The 24092-nt window shown below is 53.1% G+C and overlaps 2 protein-coding genes and 1 long non-coding RNA gene across 6 annotated transcripts in view; 1 reads left to right on the top strand and 2 right to left on the bottom strand.

The window, feature by feature from the left end:
- The window catches only part of EPN2 (epsin 2), a 103655-nt gene extending 97678 nt beyond the window's left edge, over positions 1-5977 (bottom strand). The window contains exon 1 of the mRNA XM_060132953.1: positions 5606-5977. The gene's annotated coding sequence lies outside the window, so the exon portion shown is untranslated. The remainder of the gene's footprint in view (positions 1-5605) is intronic.
- Positions 5978-11294: 5317 nt separating this feature from the next.
- LOC132510698 (uncharacterized) overlaps positions 11295-24092 on the bottom strand; it is a 19756-nt gene continuing 6958 nt past the window's right edge. For 2 of the 3 annotated variants that reach the window (XR_009537395.1, XR_009537397.1), the window contains 3 exons: positions 18490-18690; positions 17244-17420; positions 15215-15545 (listed from right to left, as the gene is read on the bottom strand). This is a non-coding gene — a long non-coding RNA (uncharacterized LOC132510698). Of the gene's footprint in view, positions 12269-14398; positions 14612-15214; positions 15546-17243; positions 17421-18489; positions 18691-24092 lie in introns of those variants that run through there. The other variant, XR_009537396.1, reaches the window with a different exon arrangement.
- The window catches only part of GRAP (GRB2 related adaptor protein), a 20152-nt gene continuing 18599 nt past the window's right edge, over positions 22540-24092 (top strand). Inside the window, exon 1 of one of the 2 annotated variants that reach the window (XM_060132907.1) lies at positions 22540-22710. In XM_060132907.1, coding sequence (XP_059988890.1) covers positions 22633-22710 — 78 coding nt within the window. In that variant the 5' untranslated portion in view covers positions 22540-22632. The remainder of the gene's footprint in view (positions 22711-24092) is intronic. The other variant, XM_060132908.1, reaches the window with a different exon arrangement.

Here is a 24092-nt window from a genome sequence, read left to right as displayed (position 1 = left end):
TCAGGGAGGCTGTTTCCAGAAGTCCCGCTCTGCCCTCACTTACAAAGACACCTAAGGCAAGTCACTGCACTTCTCTAAGCCTCGTGTTCCTGCTTCCTGTGAGGGAGCCAGATGCAGGAAGGCATCCTCTGTTCTCCAAGCCGGGATCTAGACTTCCCTTCTCTGGCAACAAGTAACAGGGAGAGAAGATGGGGGGAAGGAGAGAGGAAAGGGGAGGGGAGAGGGGAGATCGAGAGAGAGACACTAACACATGTGCAAACCCATGGCCATTATTCCTTTGAAAAGTCCAACGCTGATAGTTCTAAAGGCTAGAATCCCCTTCCTGCAGTCTGCTGCCCCATCCCAATGCTCGGTGCTCCTTCTCCACCAGGACAGTGAATTAAGCCCTACGTGCCTGCCTTGAGGCAGGAACCTGAGCTCCCCATTTTGAACTTGGTCCACCCCCATCCCGGAGAAGCCCCTCTACCAGTCCAACCCTCCTTGTGAGCCCCAGCTCTCTGCTAGACCTTCCTGGGTCTGCAGGAGAGCAGAACTTTCCCTGAAATCACGGCCCCTGCCCTCAAAGAGTTTGCAGCTCCAGATGAACTTATGCCAACATGTAGTGGGTGCCTGGTGCAGGCCTGAGTGCTTTCCATAGACTGTGCAAACCAGCGCTGCCGCTAGAACTTCCTGGGATGATGGAAGTGTTGTCCAGCTGCGCCATCCACGTGTAAGCACTTGAAACGTGGCCAGTGCACCCGAGGAGCTGCTTTTTTAAGATCTTATTTAACTTTAATTGATGAATTTGAATAGCCACAGGTGGCTAGATGCTGCCACATGGAACAGCCCTGGCCCCAAACCTCACCACAACCCCTCAAGATGAGTCTTCTTACTGTTCGCATTTTACAGGAGGAAACTGAGGTTTGGAGAGATGCTGGGCTGGGTCACCCAGGCAGAGCCCAATCCCTTCCCCACCCAGCTTGCAAGTCTGCGTAAGATGCGGGTTTAGGAACGAGAGAACTGGATACAGATAAAGAGATGATGAGCCAACCACAGCCCAGGAAGTGAGTTGGAGAGCAATTCAGGGTATCGAGCCAGGCTGGGGAGTAGGGGAGGGCCTCCTGAGGCCGGAAGACCATCTCAGGCGTGCAAGGTCAGAGGGGACATTCCTGCATTCCTCAAAGACATTTCTCCTTCCTGCACCCCCTTTGAAGCCTATCGCCCTCTTGCACTTCCCTCACCCTCTTGCACTTCCCTCTCTCGATTCATCCCCCCATGAGGAGCCATTGAGGCCAGCAGCGCTATTCCCATTTTACAGATGAGGAAACAGAGGCAGGACACAGCAGTGCTGGGATTCAAACCCAGGTTCTACCGAATCCACAGCATGTAAGTTGTCTTGCAGAGGAGGATGCAGGATAAGCCATATGCTTTGTCCAAGGCCAAAGCTGTCCCAGGGCACAGGCTGGAGCAGGCACGTTCATCTGCCCTTCCTAGGGTTTGGAGATTGGTTTCAGATGCCTGATGAGGCACGGTGATGGGGGCTGGTCAGGGTGGTGTGTTTCAGAAGCGGAAAGACATGGCTGTGCAGACGGGGATGTCTCTGGGGTTGGGGAAGGAGGGCTTCAAGGGGGAGGCACTATGGGCAGAGAGAGATGGCATGCTGTGAAGACAGCATGCACCTTCTCCTAGTGAAGATGCAGCGGGTCTCAGGGATCTTCCACCAAGGTTTGAACTCTAGATTCAAAACCACTTGTCCAGCAGGAAGAGCCTATGCTGGGAGCCCCACAACAGCTAACTTCCTGTCCACCAGTTCGTTGCCTGACCTTGGCCTGTCACTCCCCCCAGTCCTCAGGTTCCCCATCTGTGAAGAGTAATAATCCCTCCCACCTTGAGGGATTGCATTAAAGTTCATAATGAAAAAGCAGAGTAGGAAATGCTTTGGAAGCTGTAGATGGGTGTTAGCAGTGGTTCTTATTAAGATACAGAGATAAAGCTATCCTGGTCCCTCCAGGCGCTGGAAGTCTAAAAGAGCAGAGGAGTCATGAACACAAACTGAAACTAAAACGCTGAAGTCACATAGGAAATCATAAGAGAAAGGGCTGTGAGAGCTGAAAAGGAAACTTCCTTCTCTCTTGCAGAGAAGGAGCGATCAAGGCCGACTTCCTGAAGTAGAGGTACTGGAGCTAGGAAATAGCAATAATGATAATAACACCAAAGCAGCAAGCACTGTGCAAACGCTCTGCATGGATTATTTCATTTCCTGTTCGTAACAACCCTGAGTTTTAGACCATCGTTATCCTTAATTTACAGTTGAGGCTCAGAGACACTCAGCGATTTGCCCATAATCACACAGCTAAAAAGTGGCAATGCTAGAAAAGTCAGGCCTGATTCGAAAGCCAAATGAGAGGAATTTGAGCAGACTGAAGGGAGAGATCCCCTCTCCCCTCCAGCTCCAGGTACATTATCAAGGCCAAGCCAATCAGTGCATCTCTCCTGGTCATAGTGATTGATTCAGCAATGGGCATATGACTTAAGATGGGCCAGTGAGACTCAAGCCCTGGACTTCCACAGAAACCATTGAAAAAGAGGAGGTTGTTCTCCCGCCCCATCGCCCCCATCCCCGTCAGGCAGCTTCGCACTGGGAGAGCCAGGCTGAGAATGAAGCCAACACAGAGGGATGAAGGAGGAGAGAAAAGACAGATTTCTCCTGACATTGTTTGAACACCTGGAACCAGCCATGCCTGAAGTTTTAACCCTGGACTTTTTAGCACATAAGCCAATACATCAGTTACGACTATTTCAAAAGAAAACCCAGCTCAAACTGGCTTAAATGATAATCGGTTTTAATTGGCTCATTTAACTAAAATCTCCAGAGCTAGAGCTTCAGGTGATCAAGGTTCTGGCTCCATTTCTTTGACATATACCCCACAGCATCTCAGGATTTTCCTGGGCTGGTGTCTTGATTGGCTCTAAATTGGCTGTAGCAGATCCATGCCTCACACCTGTAGCCAGGATGAGACAGTGTCTCTCTCCCCAAACCAGGAAACTAATACCTGAGCCTTGCTCTGATTGGAAGAACTTGGATCACCTGCCCATCCCTGAGCCAACTGTGGGAAGTTCGATGAGGAATCAGGGTGATTGGCTCAGGCCCATCAGGGCTCCCCCCTGGAGTTGGGGGGACAGTTATGGGAGGGGAACACACACTGGGGAGGTGGACAGCACGACCCCCACTCGGCTGAATTCTCTTTTCTCCCTCAGCCAGTTGACTTGGTACCCAGATTCCTGACAATAACAGTCACCAACCCCATTTCCAAAGAGTTTTCATTTAATTTTTTGACAGCTCCAGGCTTTTTTTTTTTTTTTTTTTTTTGGCTATGCCACACGTGGCATGTGGGATCTTAGTTCCCCGACCAGGAATCAAACCTGCGCCCCCTGCATTGGAAGCGCGGAGTTTTAACCACTGGACCACCAGGGAAGTCCCTCCAGGCTTTTATATTTGCAATATTTACTGATAATTCTGTTGAGATTTGCATAACACCTTTCTTCCAAACCTCTCATCATGCCTCAAAAACAAGTTTCTATGAACTTCCTCAGATTTCCTCCCAAGGGCATGAAGTGTCACAATAAAACACAGCATCAGCTTAATATATAGTTTTCAACCTATGACCCAACATTTGTAGTTTTTATTCGCCATTACTCTTCAGGCTTTTTCCCCTATAGTGACGAACACTGCAAACAAGACAGGCCTTTTTTTTTTTGCCACGCCCCACAGTATGTGGGATCCTAGCTCCCCAACCAGGGATCAAAACTGCACCCCCTGCATTGGAAGCACAGAGTCTTAACCACTGGACGGCCAGGGAAGTCCAAGACAGGCCATTTTTTTTTGGGGGGGGCGCATGCTGCGTTGGGTCTTAGTTGCTGCGCGCGGGCTTTCTCTAGTTGCGGCGAGCAGAGGCTACTCTTGGTTGCGGTGCACAGGCTTCTCATTGCGGTGGCTTCTCTTGTTGCAGAGCACGGGGTCTAGGTGCGCGGGCTTCAGTAGTTGTGGCACGCTGGCTCTAGAGAACACGGTAGTTCAGTAGTTGTGGCACACAGTAGTTGTGGCTCAGTAGTTGTGGCGCACAGGCTTAGCTGTTCCGCGGCATGTGGGATCTTCCCGGACCGGGGCTCAAACCCGTGTCCCCTGCATCGGCAGGCGGGTTCTTAACCACTGTGCCACCAGGGAAGTCCCAACAGACCATTTTAAATTGTTTTCTTGAATCTACATGGACTGAAACATCTTACATGCGTTATTTCAGTAAACAGTCACCACTGCCCTGTGAGATAGGTAGGCACTCTTGTTCTCACCATTTTACAGAAGAGCAAAGTGAGGCACAGAGAGGGGAATAATAACTGCTGGCCCAGCTGAGGAGTGGCAGGGCTGAGATTTTCACCCAAGTCCAAGGGAGTCAGGGACTGGCATCTCCTACAGAGCACCTCTTCCTTGGAAATGTGCATGATATCTTTCTGCTAGACACTGGCTGAGTGCCCCGAAAAGGCCATAGCTCTTCTCTGGCCTCAGAAAGGTGCTGTTTTTCCTTCCTCAGAAAATTTCCGGATGAGTTGGATGCCCTCCACCTTCATAAAGCTTTCAACTTGGATCAAGAGTTGAAACATAATCACCCAAAGCTATAACTCAGAGACATCTGCCCAGCCAGCAGCATTTGAGCTGGGACTTTAAGGGTGGCTAATTATTGGTTATGAGGAGAGCAAAGAGAGCAACCCTGGGAGGGGCAAGGCTGAGCAAAGGACCAAGCGGCAGGAATCATGGACCAGTGGTGCGATTTAGCTGGACCGCAGGATGCACAGAAGAAAGCAGCAGGGGGTGAGTCAGGAGAGGATGGCTGGAAGGAGCCTGGTCTCCTGTATTTCTGCTAACTCTGCAGCTGCTGAGAGCAGCCTTCTCCATTAGCAGTCAGGGGCAGGCGTATCCCTGGCTGGCCAATGAGAATTCGCATCTCCATGGCCACAGTCATTGGCTCAGGGCTGGGCATGTGACCCAAGCCCAGCCAATAAGAGCCATCCCCAGGATTTTAGCTAAAACCATCAGAAAAGCGGCCCTCTCTTCTTCTGAGATTGTGGGCACCAGGAACCATAGAAGCTGGAGCTGCAAGGAGCCCTCTCTGTCACCTCACAGACACAATTCTTAATTGTTCAGACCAGTTCGGACCAGCCCAGAAAAAAGAGCTGTTGAGTCAGGCTGGCGTCATCCTAGCTTTCTTAAAGGACATCTCCACTGTTGCCTCAAGCAAAGTTTTCTTTTGACAGAAACCTCAAAGTCTTTCATTCCTTTTTCTTCTTTCACCTATTCTCACCCTCTCTTCCTTCTCTCCTTCCTTCCTTCCTTTCTCTTTCTTTTCACATCTCTTTTTCTCTTTGTTCCTCTCTCTTTCTTCATTATTATTTTTTTTATTTAATAAACATCTTTTAAAATAATCCTTAAAAAAATGCATGCACACATTCTACAAATACCCGGCCAGTACTTTTCAAAACTGCCACTGTGTGAAACACAAGAAAGACTAAGAAGACAGACTTGAGGAGACTAAGAACACAGGACAACTCAATGCACTGTGGTGCCCAGTCATACCTGCTTCACGGTCCTGAGATGATGGAGGAAGCATTCAGTCCAGGGCCACATGCAGAGTGGGTCCGCATCCGCTCAGGACTCAGCATTGCTGGAAGAATGCCAAGGGGCTGGCCTTGGCTCAGGAAGGGGCCCTGGGCCAGGGCTGATGGAGTGGCATGTCCGGATCTACCAGTCTGTCCAGAGACCTGGGAACACGGCTCACCTCTGCTCATTCATGCAACCGTCCTTTTCTGAGCTCCTCCTAGTGAAGCTGGGGCTGGGGCTGAAGCAGGCTTGTGCCAGGGCTGCCAGGCTGTGGAGAGGCTGACACAGACACAGCAGTTAAAAGGCCAGGACAGAGGGGTCCCAAAAAAGAGGGCAGGAGGCCAGTGACTCCAAAGGGTGAGACAATGCAAATATAGGGGCCACCTGGACCAGAAAAAGGCCAAAAAAAAAAAAATTCTCCCACTCCTTTTCTTCCTTCTGCTTCTTTCTCTTCCTTATTTTCTTCCTCCCCTCCTTTCCTCCCTCCCTCCCTTCTTTCCTTCCTTCCACTTTTTTCTTTAATTTCTTATAAGAAAAAAAAAAGGTGGGTACATAAAGCAACTTTGTTATCAATTTTTGCAAATGTGCCTAAGAGGTACTGAACGGAAAGATGAGAAAATTGCATCTTCGTTCTCCTCATCTGAGCGCCGGTTGTGAGCCGCCCACACACCCAGACAAGGGCGGGAGGGACAAGTGGCCAGCTGGGACCTGCCAACCAGCCTGGGCCCTCCCAGGCCTCTCCCCATCGCTGGTCTCTCTGCTTCCCTGTGCTCTGCACTGGGTGGACAAGGATACTGAGCTCCAGGGGACGGGAGGGGCTGCCCTCTCCAGGCTCCTCGGTGGGCACGGCCCCCCGATCCTGCACTGCAGCCCCACCCATCACCCGGGGTTCCCCAGATGGCCTGCATTTGCTGGCCTCTGAGCATCCGTGTGTGCTGTTCCCTCTGCCTGGAGCCCCCTCTCCACCTTTTGGGATCCTTCTAGAAGTCAGCCTGGCTGAGTGCCCATAGGCTTTTAGGATCCAGTGGTCACCCTGCCCTGGGAGCCTTCCTGGATGCCACAGGCATCCTGGCACCTGCCTCCTGGACGGTGACAGTGTAGGTTCTGCACCCTGTGGTCCAGCAGCTTCTTGGAGAGGGGGAGCTGGGACTGGCCTTTCTTACCTGTGTCTCCTCCCCCTGCACAGTTCTGGCATAATTATGCTCAGACGGAACATAATGTCCGAGTATGTTTGTTGAGAGTAAACGATGGAAGACAGGCCGTCCCTGGGGGAAGGCACTCCGCAAGCCCAGGGGTATCCGACTGTGGTCAGGGGGTGGGGGGCACTTGTAGCCGCACCCGGCACCCCACACAAAGAGCAGTTTTGGGAGCCAGAGTCCAGCCGCCGCTCTGTGCCCCAGACCACGGCAGCACACAGGGACCCTCAGAGCCTCAGCTTCCTCAGCGCAATTCGGGGGCGGGGCTGCCGTGCCTTGCTGGCAGGGCTGCTGGGGAGACCGAATGGCGTCACCCCTCCCAAGCCCTCCAAGGACTTTGCAGCACACTTAGAATCAAATCCACAGCCCCGCCCCACCGCGGCTAGAAGGCCTTGCCCACCCTGCCCCCGCCCCACTCTCCCCTCACTGTTCACTGTTCGCTTTGCCAGGAATGCCCTTCCCCACACACCCGGACGCCCCGCGCTCCATCCCCTCGGTCCGTCTCCCCAGCGGGCTTCCCCGACCGCTAAAATGGGGCCCCCTCCTCACCTCCAACCCCGAAGCCCGCTTACCCTACACGCCTGCCCACGTTCCTGCAGACTTGAGTCACAGCCTGCCCTGTCCACGGGGGGACTCCAGGGCTGTCTGAGCCAGCCTGGCCTGGGTTCCAGTCCCGACACCACTGCTCACCAGCTGGGAGACTCTGGGCGACCTCCAAGCCCACCCTGCGAGTCTCCCATCTGTGAAGTGAGGTGTGAAGCACTGTCTGGCAGGGCGACTGCAAGGATGGAGCAGGTCTGGGAGGCCACCTTCTCTGGGCAGAATCACTGCACACAGTAGGTGTGACACCCACATGGACACCACCACAGCAGGCCCCTCTCCTAAGCACTTCCCTGTTAGCTCCTTTAACCTTCACACCGATCCAATTGGAAGTCACCCTCATGATCACATTTCACCAATGAGGAAACTGAGGCACAGGAAGGCAAAGTGACACAGCTAAGAGGCGGCAGCCTGGGGCTTGGAACCCAGAGTCTGTGTCCTTACCCACTCCCTCCACAAATGGGGGCTGTAAATAGCACTTAGAGCCTGTCCTGTGTGCGTGGGAACTGTGCTCACGTTCAATCACGTTTGAAGACTCACTGACCAAACGTCTGCATTTGGCGCCCCAGAAGCCCAGCTAGAACAAGGATTCAAATGGAAGCTGTTCGTTTGCATGTGACCCCAGGAATCACCTTCAGGGGCATGGGGAAATGAGACAGGGAAAGGGAGGAGCCCACAGCTGTGGGTGCCTGACACAGCCCTTTGCTGTGTGGTCCTGGACCAGCCACCATCCCTCTCTGAACCCAAGTTTCCTCTTCTATAAAGGAGGCCGTAGCCACCCAGGAGATAGAGTGGGAGGTCTCCCGGGACTGAGAGGGGTCCCGGCTCGGCTCCCAGCCCCAGTCCGAGCTCCAGGAAACAGAGGGTGCCCCAGCGAGGGCTGTGTGTGGGCGCAGAAACCACAGGAGGGCAGGCACAGCGCCCAGGCTGTTACCACAGGGGCTGCAGAGAAACCACATCACAGCCACCACAGCCTCCACCATCCCACAGCGACTTCCGCTGCTGCCTCTCTCAGGGAGCGTCTCCTCCCAGCAGTTAGCTGTCCCCTCCATCAGCACCTGCCCCAGGTGGCCCGGCAGCCTTACCAAGGGAGGCTGGCCGCTGTTCCGGAGGCTGTGCAGCTGCAGGCCCGCTTTAAAAAGTTACGGACACTCCTGCGGTTGAGCTCACGTCCCTGCGTTCCAGCACTTATGACCTCGGGCCAGTCAATTCCCTGCCCTGATCCTCAGCGGCCTCCTGACCTAGTCCACTGTCCGGCAGCTGAGCCTCCTGCATCCTCTTGACTTTCAGCCTTTGCACTTGTTGTTTCCTCGTCAGTCGTGCAATGTCCTTGAGGGGCGGGGGGGGGGTAAGCCCCCACTGGCCACCCTCCTCAGACTAGCTCGGCGCCTTTCGCCTCCCCTCACCTACCCTCCCTCAGTAGCTCTGAGCCCAGGTTGTGAGGTAGTGCTTACCCCTTCGCAGCCTCTGACTCCCCCACTGCAAAGCCCATGAGAGCACAAACTTATCTTGCCTCCTGCCAGACCTCAGGGCCTAGCACAGGGACTGGCATACAGCAAGTGCTCAATAAATGCTCATCAAATAAATGAATTACTGTCTGAAACACCTGTCCTTGGTCAATGGCTTGGTCTCCCAGGACCAGACTTAAATGTCACCTTCTCCAGGCAGCCTTCCCTGATTGCTTCCGTGATTCCTTTTCTAGGTTTTCAGAATCCCCCTGAAATTTTTTCCAAATCACAGTTGCCTAGCCTGTCAGGCGTTGCCACCCAGTTACCGGGACCCCAGCCTGCCCCCCATCCCCCCTTCTCCAAGCGACGAAGAGAGAGCTGGAGGGGGAGGAGGGAGGAGGCGCAGACTGTGTAGGAGGTGGCGCGGGTGACCAGGCACTGCCCAGAGTGGAGAAGTGAGCAAGGCCCGCGGCCGGAAGGAGGTGGGGGAGGGGCGGGGAGGTCGGTGGTGGCGTCAGCCTCGCGGAGGGCGTTGGGGGTGTGTGTGTGTGTGCTGGTATTTCCTGAGGCTGCCCGGAAATGCCTGGGGCCGACCTGGGGCCCCAAGAGGGGGGTGGCCGGGGAGGTCCACACCCTTCCTCCACGCCAGCCAGGCTTAGGTCACTGCGAGCCTTCCAAGCAGCCGTAGGCATGTTGCGGGCGTGTTGTTCGGTGCCCGTCACAGACAAGAGGAAACTGAAGCCCAGAGGCCCAGGCTGCGCCCTCCAGGCACCGCCCCCCCCGCCCCCGCCCCCGCCCCGCGCCCCGTCAGGGCTGCGTCAGCCCCAGCCCCTTCATCCCCCCAGCGGGGAAGGACCAGACACGGAGGTGGAAGGGTTCGTGGTTGCGTGGCTGAGCCCTGGCCTGCTGGGCCAGCAGAGGCCAGCTCCTCGCGCTGGTACATCTCCGCCCCCACCGGGACCACAGAATGGCAGGCTCCCGGCGCGCCCCATTTCACACGGAGACTGAGGCCCCAAGAGGGGCAGGTGGAGGAGTCAGAGTCCATCCTGGGCCGGACAGCTTCTACCTGAGTTCAAATCCCGTTTCATCTCCTGTAGCCGTACGGCTGGACAAGCTGCTTTGCTTCTCTGAGCCGCTGTTCCTTCCCCTATGGTGGAGATATAGCCGGGCCTGGCTCCGAGGACTGCAGTGAGAAATAAGTTGATCTGTGTAAATCGCTGTGCAGGGCACATAGTGTGTTTTCAGTAAATGCCAGTTATTACCACAGAAACATGATCAGGCCTCCCCCACCTCCAAACAAAAAGCCTCTCCCCTTGACCTTTACCCTCCACAGACTCCTGCCTAGCCTCTCCTTCTCCCATGTCTTCTGAGTTCTATCAAATACACATCTTCTATAAAGTTAAGCATGTGTTTGACTACAAAAAATAGAAAACAGATCAGAGTGGCTCAGACAAATAGGAGTGCATTTTCCCCCATCCCAATGAGCTTGGAGATCAGCTATGGCTGGCATTGCTTTACCAGGCCAGTGATGTCAGGGTTCATAACTCTGCAATTTCTTGGCTTTTCCCTCTTGTTTGCAACACGGCACCTGGTGTTGCATCTGCATTCACATTTAAGACAGGAAGGAAGAGGAATGGTTAAGTTTAGGGTGAACTGAAAGCATTTGTCCCTTTTATCATGAGGAGAAATAATTTTCCAGAACCTACCCCTACCCCCCCCACCCCACCGACTCCTTAGATCTAATCAGCCAGAACTGTGTCACATGACCACTCCTAACTGCAAGGGAGACTGGGAAGGTGAGTCATTTCTCCTCTCCAGTCTCTTAAGTGGAAGGCAGCAGGGGAGGGGGTGTTGGGGATGGCAGATAGGTCAGTCAGCTGATGTGGCTGCCACACTTTCCCTCCATCTCCCTCTAGCTCGGCCACTCCCTAGGCCGTGCTCTCCTAGTCGCCCTGACCATCTTCCTCATCCAGTGGCCACCCCATTTCCATTTCTCTTTGGAAATTGGAAGCTCTGACAACTCTGGGTCTGCCTGCACTTCTGCAGGGCAGCAATCTGCTGATGTTGAGCAGGGCTGCCCCTTTAGGTAGGATACGACTGTTCACCTCAGTCTCCACCACTCCCTAATGTCTCACATGTATTCATATTTCTTGTCTAGCTCTTGTTGGTGTTGGAATTTGCACCCCTGAATTAATGTATTCATTTTCCCCTCCCTGACCTTATTTCAGGGAAATAACACACAAAAACATCCTTTTAGGTATTTCATAGGTGTGCAGCAAGAAGTTTCCTTTCCACCACAGACCCCAGGCACCCAGTTCCTCTGCTTAGGGATAAATAATCAATACCTTGTTTAAAACTTTAGAGATATTTTATACACATACAGGCAAATCTACCTGTATTTCCCATCCCCCAACCCCTTTTTCACTCAAATGTGAGCATATACTCCACATTGTTCTGTGCTTGGTTTTCCCCCAATTTAAAATATCTAACAATATCACTTACAGTTCACTTCCTGGGACTTCCCTGGTGGTCCAGTGGTTAAGACCCTATGCTTCCACTGCAGGGGGCACAGGTTTGATCCCTGGTCGGGGAACTAAGATCCTACATGCCAAGCAACAGGGCCAAAAAAAAAAAAAAAAAAGAGAGAGAGATCACTTCCTATCTACACACAGCCACCCTCTTCACTCCTTTTTCTGGCTGCAGAGCAAGTGCCTCTGTTTCTTCCTTCATAGAGGGGGTCTGATAAATAATACCAACCCCAGAGGACCAGTGGGAGAATTCAGAAACATTGGTTTATGATGTCTCTGAGTCTGGGAGACCAGGTTTATTGCACACCCTGCTGAATGTGAGGCGAGAGTTTCCAGAACCAGGAGAGTCAGAGGCACCCAAGGGGAGCCCATGGAAAACCAGCAGTCAGGTGCTTTATGTGTATTGTTTAATCTAATCCTCACAGCAATCTTCTAAAGGAGGTGCTATGATCATCTCCATTCTACAGAAGGGGAAACTGAGGCACAGAGCAGCTAGGTGACTTGCCTGGAATCACACAGCAGAGAGTGGTACAGTTAGGATTTTAACCCACAGCTGCCCTTCCAGTGCCAGCACCCAGGCAGCTGGGCACCATCCCCTGCCCTGACCCAGGGCTGACCGCCCACATCCAGATGAGCAGTGCCCAGGCTGAAGGGGGCCCTCCAGGTCACTCTGCCTGGGGGGAGACATCTGGGGCCACATTTGTCTCTGTGCTCAGAGCAGGCGAGGTTCAGGTCTCTTTATCCGTGGTATGGGGCTGGGTCACTCAAGTGACCTTAGGAACCCAGAGGCTCTGGAGCCAGACTGCTCCATCCCAGCTGCGTGGCTTTGGACAAGTCACTTCCCTCTCAGAGTCTCAGTTTTTTCATCTGTAGAAGGGGACCAAAAATTGCTCTTCAGTCATGGCATTGTTGGGGGATAACTTATCTAATAAATATATTCATCACTTAGGAAAGTTCCTGGAATATAGAAACATCAAAAAAAAAGCTTATTATTATTATTATCATTGACAACACTGTCCCTGGAAGCTCTTGCAGCAGAAAGTGGGAGGGTCACCCAAGGAGCCAATCCTTCCTGCTGGCCTTGGACCCAGGACCTGGAAGGGGCTTCAGGCCACCCCCCGACACCCCGTTCTAAGGGGATCAGACTCAGGCCTGGGGAGAGGCAGCCTCGGTGAGGCAGTCCCGGTACCGGTACCGGTACTGTAGGCGCCCCCCTGCCGGGCCCCCTGCCACCCCTCCCCCATCTCTCCAGGCTCTCAGGATAAGGTCACCTCAGCTTCTCCCCCAGTGACCACAGACCTTCCAGCCGTGCAGGCAGCCCCTTGACCTCTGACCTGCACGGACTCCAGGCTCTGACCTCAGGCTGTGACTGAGCAACGGTTCTGCCCTCATCACCCCTCCATGCGGAGCAGGGGAGAGGGCGCTGTGTAGGCCCTGGGGACGCTCCCTGGCAGGAGGTGGACCCCATTGTCCAAACCTTCCCCGGGAGGGGGAGCTGGGGCCTGGGGGGTGCCAGCAGGGGGGCGCCCCCGTGGGAGCACCCATGTCCCCATGTCCACGAGCACCGGAAAGGCTAAGCGCTGCGCCTACCCCCGTGCCTCCACCCCTTGGGGCCTGAGCACGCATCAGCTCCGGGGGCCACTCCTGCCGTCCGCCCAGATCGCCACGCTCCGCCATTTGCGCGCTTCCCCAGTCTGGGGGGGCCTCCCGGGCCTTCCCGCCCCTCCACCGGCTCCACCGGCACCCCCGGCCCTGCTCCAGCCCGCCACCCACTCATTTTGCAGGACAGTTAAAAAGTCACCTCCTGGGAAGCCTGCCCTCATCCTGCTTCCCTCCTCAGGCTGGTAAAGGTCTTCCTGTTCCGGGAAGCCCGCTCCGGCCGGATCTCCCCGCCCCACCCGGTGCGGACGCTCGGGCCCTCTCCCGCGGGGTCAGCCCTACAGCTCCGGGCGCCCTCTGGCGGCGACTCTCAGATCGCAGTGCCCTCCGCCCGCCGGATACGCAGCCTCGGCACCTCGGGGTGCCGGTGCTGAGCTGGGCCCTGGGATTCGGCAGATCCGAGGATGCGCAAAGTCACCGCCTCAGGACGCAGACAGGGCCTAACGACAGTCAAGCCGCATAGGGTGCGCTATAAAGAAAGGAGGGGGACAGAGCGTGGCCGAGGAGGTGCTTCGGGTGGAGCATACCGGGGGCGGCCTCAGAGGGAGGGGAGGACAGTGGTGTCCCCGCCTCGGGCTGTCGTGGATGGCAGTGTGTAGCACACGCGTCCCTCACTGCCTGCAGTTCTCTGGGCTCCTCGGCTGGTTCCTCCTCCCCTTGCTGGTCTGTTCATGTCGGGGCGCCCCTGGCGCACCCTGGGCCTTTTCTCTGTCTACCCTAACTCCCCGGGGTGACCTCAGTCCAGAGTCTCTAAGCACCAGCTATGCCCTGACATTTCCTAAAATATCATCCTCGGACCTGGCCTCTACCCTGGACTCCAGGCTCATGCATCCAACACCCCCGCATCTGGAAACAAGCTTCCCGTCTTTCCACCCACCAGCTGCTCCATCTCTAAGACCTCTGTCCTGCCCATCGCTCAGGGCAAGAACTCACTCTCTCTCATTCTCTGCGTTGGGTCCACCAGCGAATCCCATTGGCTACCAGCAGAGGGTACCTGGAACCTGACCCTGGCCCCCTTCCCGCCCCCAATGCCGGTCACCTGGACTATGCAGTGCCCTCCTCACCTGCCTCCTGTCCTCCACCTGTGTCCCCAGTCTGATCCTCACCCCTAAGTCGGACCTCATCCCTCCGCCTCTCAGGACCCTGTCTGGGCTCCCAGCTCGCTTGGAGTCTTACTGTGGTCTGTGAACCACCCTCAGAGCAGGGCCAGGTTTTGTGGGGCCTGAAACTTCTGTAATATAGGAGGCCTTCTCTATGAAAAATAATACAACCTTACAAATACAAAACGAGGGAACCTGGGAGGAAGGGGGAGTCAGAGTGGCAGAGAGTGGTCTTAACCAGTTGTGATGAAGATAGCTTGCTTGTCTGGTACAGGCTCTTCGGAAAGCAGAATCTGCATTGTGAGCACTGAGGAGGGTGGTCACCCCGGGGACATGCTGGCAGAAGCAGGAGGCGGGCAGGGAGCTGGGCCTCTGTGGACACTCCTTGAGCCCCTCGTTTCTGACGTGGGCCCTTTCCCGTAAGCATATGCTACTTCCGTAGAAACGTTTCCTAAGAGGATAAAATGAATTAAATACAGGAAATTCATGAAATATTATCAAAGGAAACATATTACATCTCCAACCTGGGTTTCTTGCAAACTGTTTAAATTGCCTTTTTTAATGGAGCTCCTGGAAAGGCACTTGCACGTTTTACAAAAGCTGTGACTGCGTGAGCTCATTGCAAGGTCCCTGCCAGGGCCTTGGACACCTGGGCAGCTGAGGGACCGCAGGTTAAGCCTTGTCAGCTTCTCGGTGAATGTGCTCCCATCCCCCTGCCTGTCGCCTCCTGGCTTCATCCCCCACCCCTCACCCAGCAGCCTCCTCGCTGCTCCTCAAACCCCCGGCACACTCCCACCGCAGGGCCTTTGCACCTGCTCTTCCCTTTGCCCGGAATGCTCCTCCCCCAGGTCTTCCTGTGGCTCCCTCACCTCATACTGTTTGTGAGAAACAGTATCCAGCAGTATTTCATAACTGTCTTGGTTTTATCGTAGTTTCCTTGTTATTATGTGTAAAGCAACACTAATTTTCCACTTAAGAGTATCGATGTGCAAGTTCCCCCTTTCAATACATTTACTGACATTTTAAAAGACGTCTTCAAAAAAAAAGTCATCTGTTCGTGGAACCGTTTTCAGTTTTATTAAGTAGTATTAATTCAGGGAGGTGGGGTGCAAGTCCGAGAGTTGCGCGAACGACTTGAGGGAAAGGCCGCCGTCCCTGGCCTGGCCCCGCCCCGGTGGCTCGGCCCCCGTGGGACCCCAGACCCCGCCTCACTTCTCAGACAGGAAGGCGGCCTGCAGTTCCGAGAGACGCCGCGGGAGGGCAGACGCGGCCGCCGACCGAGGGATGCGGGCAGAGAAGCTGCGGCGCCCGGAGACCGTGGTTCGATCCCCGGATCCTCCGCTACCCGGGCTGCTCTTTAATCCCTCCCCCGGTAAAACGGGTTCCTGTAAAGGTTAAATACCGTGACTATAACATATAGTTTCTGAACCCGTTTTCCCCCCAACTTCATCTCAGATCGGAACTGTGGACCTCCCACAAGAGCTGGGGGAGGCCATTTAATGAGCTAGAATAATTTAAGGAATTTTTATTTAGCTGGTGTGTGTTACGGAGAGCGTGGGAGCAGAGAAACGACGTGATTAAACAATGCAGAAAAAAGAAAAGAAAGAAAAAAAGAAGAAACTGCACTTAAAGAAAGCTACCTATAATCCTATTTCTCATCAATAAGCATAAGGATATTGGTATAAAGCTTTGTGGTCTTTTAAATTTTTTAAACTGCAAACACACATACACAAATATAAATATATGAATATTTGCCCACAGACTCAGGGGTGCAAGAAATGTCACATTAGTTCATTAAAATTTTTTCTTTACTTTAACTAATGACTTGTTTTTATAAAAGTAATACACACTCAACAGAAAGAAACCCAAGCAATTTAGAAAGTACAAAGAAAATAAGCAGTAGAAAATCATCACAAGTGGGACTGTATATTTCATGAGTATGTTATAGAACTCTCCCTACCCAGCTTCACTCACTTCTACAGGATGATTGAATAGATGGACAGATGTGACTATTAAGACTGGGGTGGTCGTGATCCATGGTGTTTTTTTTTGGGGGGGGGGGCGCACCACCGTATGTGGAAGTTCCCCCACCAGGGATCCAGCCCGTGCCCCAGGCAGTGGAAGCGCACAGTCGTAACCACTGGACCGCCAGGGAAGTCCTGTGTGTGTAGTTGTAAATTAATTGATAGATTGGGGGTGGCGGTTTTAGGTTTATAGAAAAATTTAACAGAAAGTACAGGAATTCTCATATATCCCCTCACACTCCCCTCCCCCATTTTCCTATTAAAATTTTGCATTATAGCGTGGTGCATCTGTTGCAATTGATGAGCCGATATTGATATGTAATTATTAAATAAAGTTCATAGTTTACATTAGGGTTCACTTTTTGTGTTGTACTTTCTGTGGATTTTGACAAATGTCTAATGACATGTATTCACCATTATAATAACATGTGGATTAGCTTCACTGCCCCCAAAACCCCTGTGTTACATATATTCATCCCTCCCTCCTTGAGCCCCTGTCAACAACTGACCTTCTTCTGATACCTTTTCTGTAATGTCATATAATTGGAACCATACAATCATCTATATTTTCTCCTATGATATCAGCCTATGCTGCTCTTAAAATAAAAGCCTTAAAATTAATTTTATTGCAATTTAGAATATGAAGAAGAACAGTGAAACTGAATAAATTCTGGATTTGCGATCAATTTTTTTAACCATAAGAAATGTGAGTTCCAAAATGAAAATAAAATGAGAAGGGGGAGGGAGGGGAGGAGAGGAGAAAGGAAAGAGAAAAAAAGTGAGTTCCTTTAAAAGAATCCCTGTATGGTTAAGATAGAGTTTATGAAAGTCATTAACGCATTGTAGTGCTTTTTTTTAAACCATATATTTAAATTTTAAATATGAGTGTCCCTCTGCAACAAAAGATAAGGTGACTGGATTTTTTTTTTTTACACTGAACCCTGGCAACTTCTGTTGCTTTCACTCTGTTAACATTTATAACATATTCACGTTCTGTTCTGCAGCCCTGAATCTCCCCATTTTGTTCTCGTTCTGTGTTACAAGAGATTCAGTACTCACCTTCAGTCCTTTTCTCATGGCTTTTCTGTTTCTGAGTTCTTTATTTCAATTCCTCATAGGTTGGTCAGATTTCATTACTGAGTAGTTTTTTCAAGAAGGTCCACATGGTGCAGGATCTGCTGAGAGTAGCAGTCAGGGTCCAATCAGGAGACTGGACACCACAGTTTAAACAGAAGTCTGGAGAATGAATTATTAACTATGATCAAAGAGTCATATAAGGGGAGCCCGTATGATACCCTAGTGCGGAGGGAGGGTACCCCAGGAAGGACAGACTTGGAAGGGGTTCAGACCTCCTGGGGAAAGTGTGGTCTGACCACTGGATAACAGAGAATTTCTGGTTTAGCCAGGCTGAGCTGCTGGGCTGACAAGAGGGTTCTCTCTTTAATTAAAAAACTTCTTTTTTTTTTTTATTCTTGTGATGAAGACTTTTAACATCTATTCTCTTAGCAACTTTCAAACACCCTGGGTCATAAATCACTCTACCAACGAACCCCGTCAAATTCTGGCTTTTTTGAAGGAATAGTGGGTGATCCATTATTTGTTCTGACTCCAGACAGGCTCCTGCTACTGGGATCATTCCCCAATTGCCTCCTGAAAACTAGCCTGCCTACAGTTTCACCTGTGCCTTGACTCTTTCCCTCTATGCGTTACCTCCCCGCAGAACCGACACTGTCCTTGAGAGACCTTTAGGCTTGAATTTCTTCGCTCTCTGTTGCAAATGAGGTCAGTCCCTACAGGAAGAGAGTAGGAGCTATCCGTTTTATGGCCGGTTTCTATCCCCAGGCAGAACCCAGGGCACAATGGCAGGCTGCTCTCTGAGTAACACCCCTGCTTCAGGACCTGAGGTCGGGGGGGGGGGGGGCAGCAGCCCGAGGAGCCATGAGGGACCACCAGGGTGGTCAGGGTGCCAGGAGGCCCAGCGCACCGCACTCAGGGTGGAGCCCTGTTCCACGAGAGGGGCGCCTGCCCCCCCACCCAGTCTTAGCCTCGGCCAAGAGTAGCATGAGAAATGCTGACACCCTGCTCCTTCCAGGAAGAAAGGCCTACTGGGAGCTGGGGGAGAGGCCCTGTGTTCTAGGTCTGGGGAGGGGCCCTGTGTTCTGGGTCTGGGGGGAAGAGCTCTAAGTTCTGGGCAGGACAGTCTGGAGCGGAGAGTTAACTCACAGAGCTGGGAGGAGACTGAAAGGAGGCAGTGGTTTGGTTCAAATATCACAGACTCTCACCTTTCTTATCAAATTTTCGTTACCTGTTCTTGAACAGATGTTTCTTCATTTCTGTTTACCCTGTGGGCCATTTCCAGAAACTTTGAATATTTTTTTCGTTGTTTTCCTACTTTTCACCAGTTTCACGGGGAGCAAGTCGGTGGACCTCTGGAGCTTGTGCGGTCAGCGTGGGTCTCTGCAGGCAGAGGTCCTGGCACGGGTGCGCGCACAAGTCCAAGCTGGAGCTGGGTGCGGGAAAAGGCTTAGCAGCAGTTCTCCAATGAACGGGTTTTCTCTCCGTTCTCCTGGTAACCACCCCTCCCCCCAACAGGATGGAGCCCAGGGAGGTGCCTCGGGTGTTTCAGTCAGTGTCTGATAACAAAAGCTCCCACCAAGCGTCCCTAGAGCGTCCGAGGGTCTGGTCCAGCCTCATAACTACTGAGCCCCAACTTCACTGCACCGCGGTCCCCCGAGCCGCCCCCCCAGCTCTGGGCCTGCGATGGGAGGGGGCGGTCAATTCCTGCTCTCTGTGCTCATGGCCTGGTCTCAAGCTTCCATTTCTGACTCACCCCGGACCAGCGCGAAGGAGGGGGGAGTGTTTGCTGCGGCTGCTGGGATGGGCCACCACAAGCTTCAGTGGCTTCCCAACATGAGATCATTCTCCACGTTTCTGGAGGCCAGAAGCCCCGGCCCCGCACCCCTGGGCCCAGGAGAAGGCGTGGGCAGGTCTGGCTCCTCCTGGAGCCCCCCGGGCAGAGACCCTTCCCTGCCTTTTCAGCCTCCTGAGCTGCACTCCTCGCAGCCCTCGGCCCGTCGGGCATCTCCCAGCCAGCAGCCGGGCATCCTGCTTCGGCCATGGAACCTGCTGCTTCTGCCTGCCTCTCACGGGACACTGGAGATCACATTTCGGGCCCACCTGGGTATCCCGGGCCCACCTCCCCATCTCGAGATCCTCAGTGTAATCACGTCTGCGAAGCACCTTTGTCATCTGGGGGAACGCTTGCAGGCCCAGGGAGCCGGCCCTGCAGGCCTTTGGGCCTAAGGACTGAGATAGGCTTATGTGGCCGGTTCCACCATGGCCTGGCATGGCCAGTGGCTGACAATGACTTCTCCTCCTGGGGGCGGCTTTTGACGGGCCTCCCATGGAGAGCCAGCTGCAGCCCGTGATGGGGCTCGATGCCCTGCCAGCTCTGCCCACCCCCCCTCATTCTAGGCCCCAGCATCCACCCTCAGTCGGGTCCCACCAGGGGTCCTCCCAGTCAAGCCCCACTTGCGGGGTCCTGGGTGGTGTTGGGGGTTGGGCGCATGTGCCCTCCTAGCAAGATGTGCTGCTTCCCGCCCACCCTGGCCCCGCGGCTCTCCTGACGCCCTGCAGCGGCTCTGGGCCACGTTGCACGGGGCTTCCGGCGCTGCCGCCTACTAGCCGGAGACCTAGGGAGACCTACTCACCTTCTTGTACCTGACTCGGCACAGAATAAGTACTTTGGAAAACAGAAAATAAGCCAGTCCCCAGGCCCTCAGGCCCCAGAGGACACACACTCAGCTTCAGAAGGGGAGCCCTCCCCACTCTTGCCTCCAGGCACCTCAGATTTGGGGCGGGGTGGATCCCCCCCCCCACTCTCACTGCACCGTTCTGAGGCTTTGAAACCTCAGCTGAAACGGAGCCGGAAAGAAGCACCTGCTAACATCCTGTCGTCCTGGGGTCTGGGCTGACGGAGCAGGGGCTGCTGGGGGAGAGGCGAGGACGGGCCCTGGGCTGAGCCTGGGTTGCTGCCGCCCCCGCCCCCGGCCTTTCGGGGGGCTCCAGGAAGGTGACGGCTTCTGCAGTCTTCCTCTTATTTTCCCTCAACTTTCTTTTTGTTTGTTTTAACTAAACCTTTAATTTTGAGATCTCTGTAGGGTCACATCTATCTTACCAAATTTGTACATGGAAAACTTTCAAACCCTAAGAAAAGCTGTGAGAACGGCATGACATACACATACCCCTCACCTGCACTCACCGATTCCTATCTGATGGAGTTCATGGTTTTTAATCTACTGATCTAATCTACTATTATCCATAGCTATATAGATACACATAGAGATAGACAGAAATATGGACTCACTCTGTCCGCTAGGAGATATATTTATTAGTATTATTTTTTAATTGGAGTATAGTTGCTTTACAATATTGTGTTACTTTCTACTGTACAGCAAAGTGAGTCAGCTACACGTATACATATAGCCCCTCTTTTTTGGATTTCCTTCTCATTTAGAGCATTGAGTAGAGTTTCCTGTGCTATACAGTAGGTTCTCATTAGTTATCTATTTTATACATAACATCAATAGTATATATACATCCATCCCATCCCAACTCCCAGTTCATCACACCCATCCCTTTCCCCCTTGGTATCCATACGTTTGTTCTCTACGTCTGTGTCTCTATTTCTGCTCTGTAGATAAGATCATCTGTACCAACTTTTTCAGATTCCACATATATGCGTTAATATATGATATTTGTTTTCCTCTTTCTGACTGACTTCACTCTGTATGACAGTCTCTAGGTCCATCCATGTCTCTACAAATGACCCAATTTCGTCCCTGTTTATGGCCAAGTATACAGGAAATATATTTCTAAAAATACAAATACATATATATATAACGAATTTATACATATATAATGAACTTGTGTGTATATATATAATAAATTTGGGTGTATATACATATATATAATGAATTTGTGATATATATATAAAATGAATTTGTGTATATATATATAATGAATATGTGTATATATATATATATATATATATAATTTTATTTTATTTTTTTTTCCTGCCTCTGTCTGCGGAGAGGGCCTGGAAGCAATGACACCTCCGTACTGTTGAGCACGCCCAACACCAGCTGAATCCTGGGTTCTAAACACCGTCCTCCACTAAAAATACCATCTTCCACCCCTCAGAGATGCCTGGTTCCAGGGCTGGGGCAGAAGCCCTGGAAGAGCATGAACCTACCGTCAGAGAGATGGGAAGAGCTCAGAGAATGGTGGGGATGTGTCAAAAGGACAAGGGGACATCTCGAAGGGGGGGTCCTACTGGCCAAATCTGGGACAATGTAAGCATCAAGATTAAATAATAATAGTAATAGAGCATAATCCATTGACTAAAATCTGAAAGCATGATGTAACCCTATTGATATAAATGAAGAAGAAAAACTCTTTTTTTTTTTACAGAAAAAAACCAATCTGACTTCACGCTGATTCATCCAATTCCCGTCCAACAACACAGGGCTCTTCCTTGCCTTCCTCTTCCAGGTCTAGGTCTCCCTCCTTCCCTGGAGAGAACCCTGGTTCCAAACAGCTTTGCTGTATTTAGTCGTTTATGATGTTTCCCACGATACTCACACACCTGTCCCAGAATTGCCACACTGATTCCACTGCCCATAGCAAACCTTAGCAAAGGTCAAGATTATTTTCAGTCCTTGTTGACCTTAGGATTGCCATCCCGCTGAAGGTGCCCGGTGTTTAAATCAGAAGAGGCATCTTCTGAACTGGGCTTTGATGGATGAATAGGAGTCTCCTGGGAAGTGAAAGGGGAAGAGAGCACCAGGCAGAGGGCCTCGCATGTGGAAAGGCTGGAGGACGAAATGGACATGTGGGGTGTCCCTCGGCCGTGGCTGGAGCCCGTGTTTGTTCAGACAGTAGGGGAGTAACAAAGGATGAGTCTGGAGAACTGGGGGTGGGGGTAGCGGCTTGGAAGGGCCCTGGTTGTCAGGCAAGGAGTGTGGGGTCGATGCAGCAGGCAGTGGGAAGTCACAGGAGGCATCGGAGCTTAGAAACTGTGGAGGGGACATCGGCAAATGAGAGGGCGTGGCTGGGACCGCAAGACACAGTGTCTGAGCTGGGGATGGCTTTGCAGCGTTTCTGCTCTGGGTCCTCAGTTTTTATCATCTGTAATGTGGGTGCAGGAGGAGGACCCACTCCCAGGGCTGCCCGGGGACTCCCTGGGGTCTGAGGTGGGCCTGTGGCTCACACGCCCTGTTCCGGGACATCTCTGCTTCCTGTTTCTCCTGTCAGGGGAAGTCTTGGTCTCAGCTTCAAAAGCACAAACACGCTCTCAAAACAAAGGAAGACGGTCCTCGACTGCAGAGGAAGCAGGAAGCTACTGGCCCTGCTCAGAGCCCGGCTGCCGGGGCTCGGGGACGGCGGCATGGAGTCCGTGGCTCTGTACAGCTTCCAGGCCACAGAGAGCGATGAGCTGGCCTTCAACAAGGGGGACACACTCAAGGTAGGGTGGCCAGAGCCGGCTCAGCTGGCCTCGCATGGGATGGGGGGGTGCTTAAAACCAGGGCCCGGACAGCCCCCCAAACAGAGTCCAGTCTCTGGAGGAAGACGGGCCCGGCTTCTCCAGTTATCAAGTCTGTGACTCCGGACAACCCACCTCCACCCTCTGAGCCTCAGTTTCCCCATCTGAGAAACGGGGAGATAGTTAGTGATCCCTCCTTTGGGGGCCGTTGCGAGGGTTCAAGGAGACATCAGCCTAAAGCCTGGCAGGGGTTGAGTCAACACCGTTTCCCAGGAAAGAATTTGAAAAGACAGCTGGGGACAGAGAGAGAGAGGAAGAGGCAGAGACGGATGCAGAGGGACAGAGAGAGGGTCTTGGTTATGAAGTACACACACTAACCTATCGGGGCTAAAACAACTATGATTAGGGGTCCAGACGAGCTTCCCTGCAGGGGAGAAAGGGGAAGATAAGCCTCAACACGGCTCAGGTCCCTTGTGTGGCCTCTGGAGGAACACACGCCTTCCAGGGCGACCCAGGCAGATGGGCTCCCGGGCTCTGTCTCTCAGGAAATGTCCCTGCTTTCAAGGCTGCATCTGGAAGCAGAGCTCAGGGCCCTGATTTGGGAGGGGCCGTGCCACAGGTCAGGCACTGGAGCTGCCACCGAGTCACGCTCAGGAAGCCCCTGCCCCGCCCTGGGCCTCGGCCTCTGCACCAGCACGGTGGGCGTGAGGCTTCCAGTCTGAGCCGGGGCCCAGGAAGGGACAGAGCCCCGGGGCCGAGCTCAGCGGTGCGCATCTAAGCTGCTGAGGCCCCATTTCACAGGTGGTTAAATGAGGCACAGGCAGGCGCCACAGCTTGCCTGGTGTGGGGTCAGAGGTGAACCCCTGTCCTTTGACTCTGGAACCTGCATTCGGAACCCCGTGACGCTGAACAGCTGGGCTAGGTCAGGAGGTGGGCGGTTCCTAGAAGAACCGCATCTTTTTGAGGGTGTCCCCCTTTCTCTGTGCTGGGATGCCAGCCCTGGGCCCCCCTGAGTGGCTGGTGGGGGGACCCGTGGACGTGTGGCCAGCTGGGGATGGGGCAGGCTTGACACCGGCACCACCGGCTAGGGCACGAGACTCGAGATCCAGGTCTGTTTCCGAGGCCTCGTTTGCCGATCCGACAGCAGCTTGGAGTCTCTAGTTCCAGACTTCGGGGCTTGAGAGGCCGTGGAACAGTGGGGAGCTTGGAATGGGATGACCGGTGGGTTCTACCTGAGGTTCAGAGGGATGAGCCAGGGTGGAGGGAGTAGATCCGTGGGGTCCCCCAAGGCAAGTGTTGTAAAGACAGTGACACCCCCGTTCCCTCCTCGATGCCTGTGCTCACCCCTGCCCACCCAAGATGGG

The sequence above is a fragment of the Lagenorhynchus albirostris genome, chromosome 20 (assembly GCF_949774975.1).
Source record: "Lagenorhynchus albirostris chromosome 20, mLagAlb1.1, whole genome shotgun sequence".
Lineage (NCBI taxonomy): Eukaryota > Metazoa > Chordata > Mammalia > Artiodactyla > Delphinidae > Lagenorhynchus > Lagenorhynchus albirostris.
The sequence above is the reverse complement of the archived record's forward strand: the minus strand, read 5'-3'. Positions and strand labels throughout refer to the sequence as shown.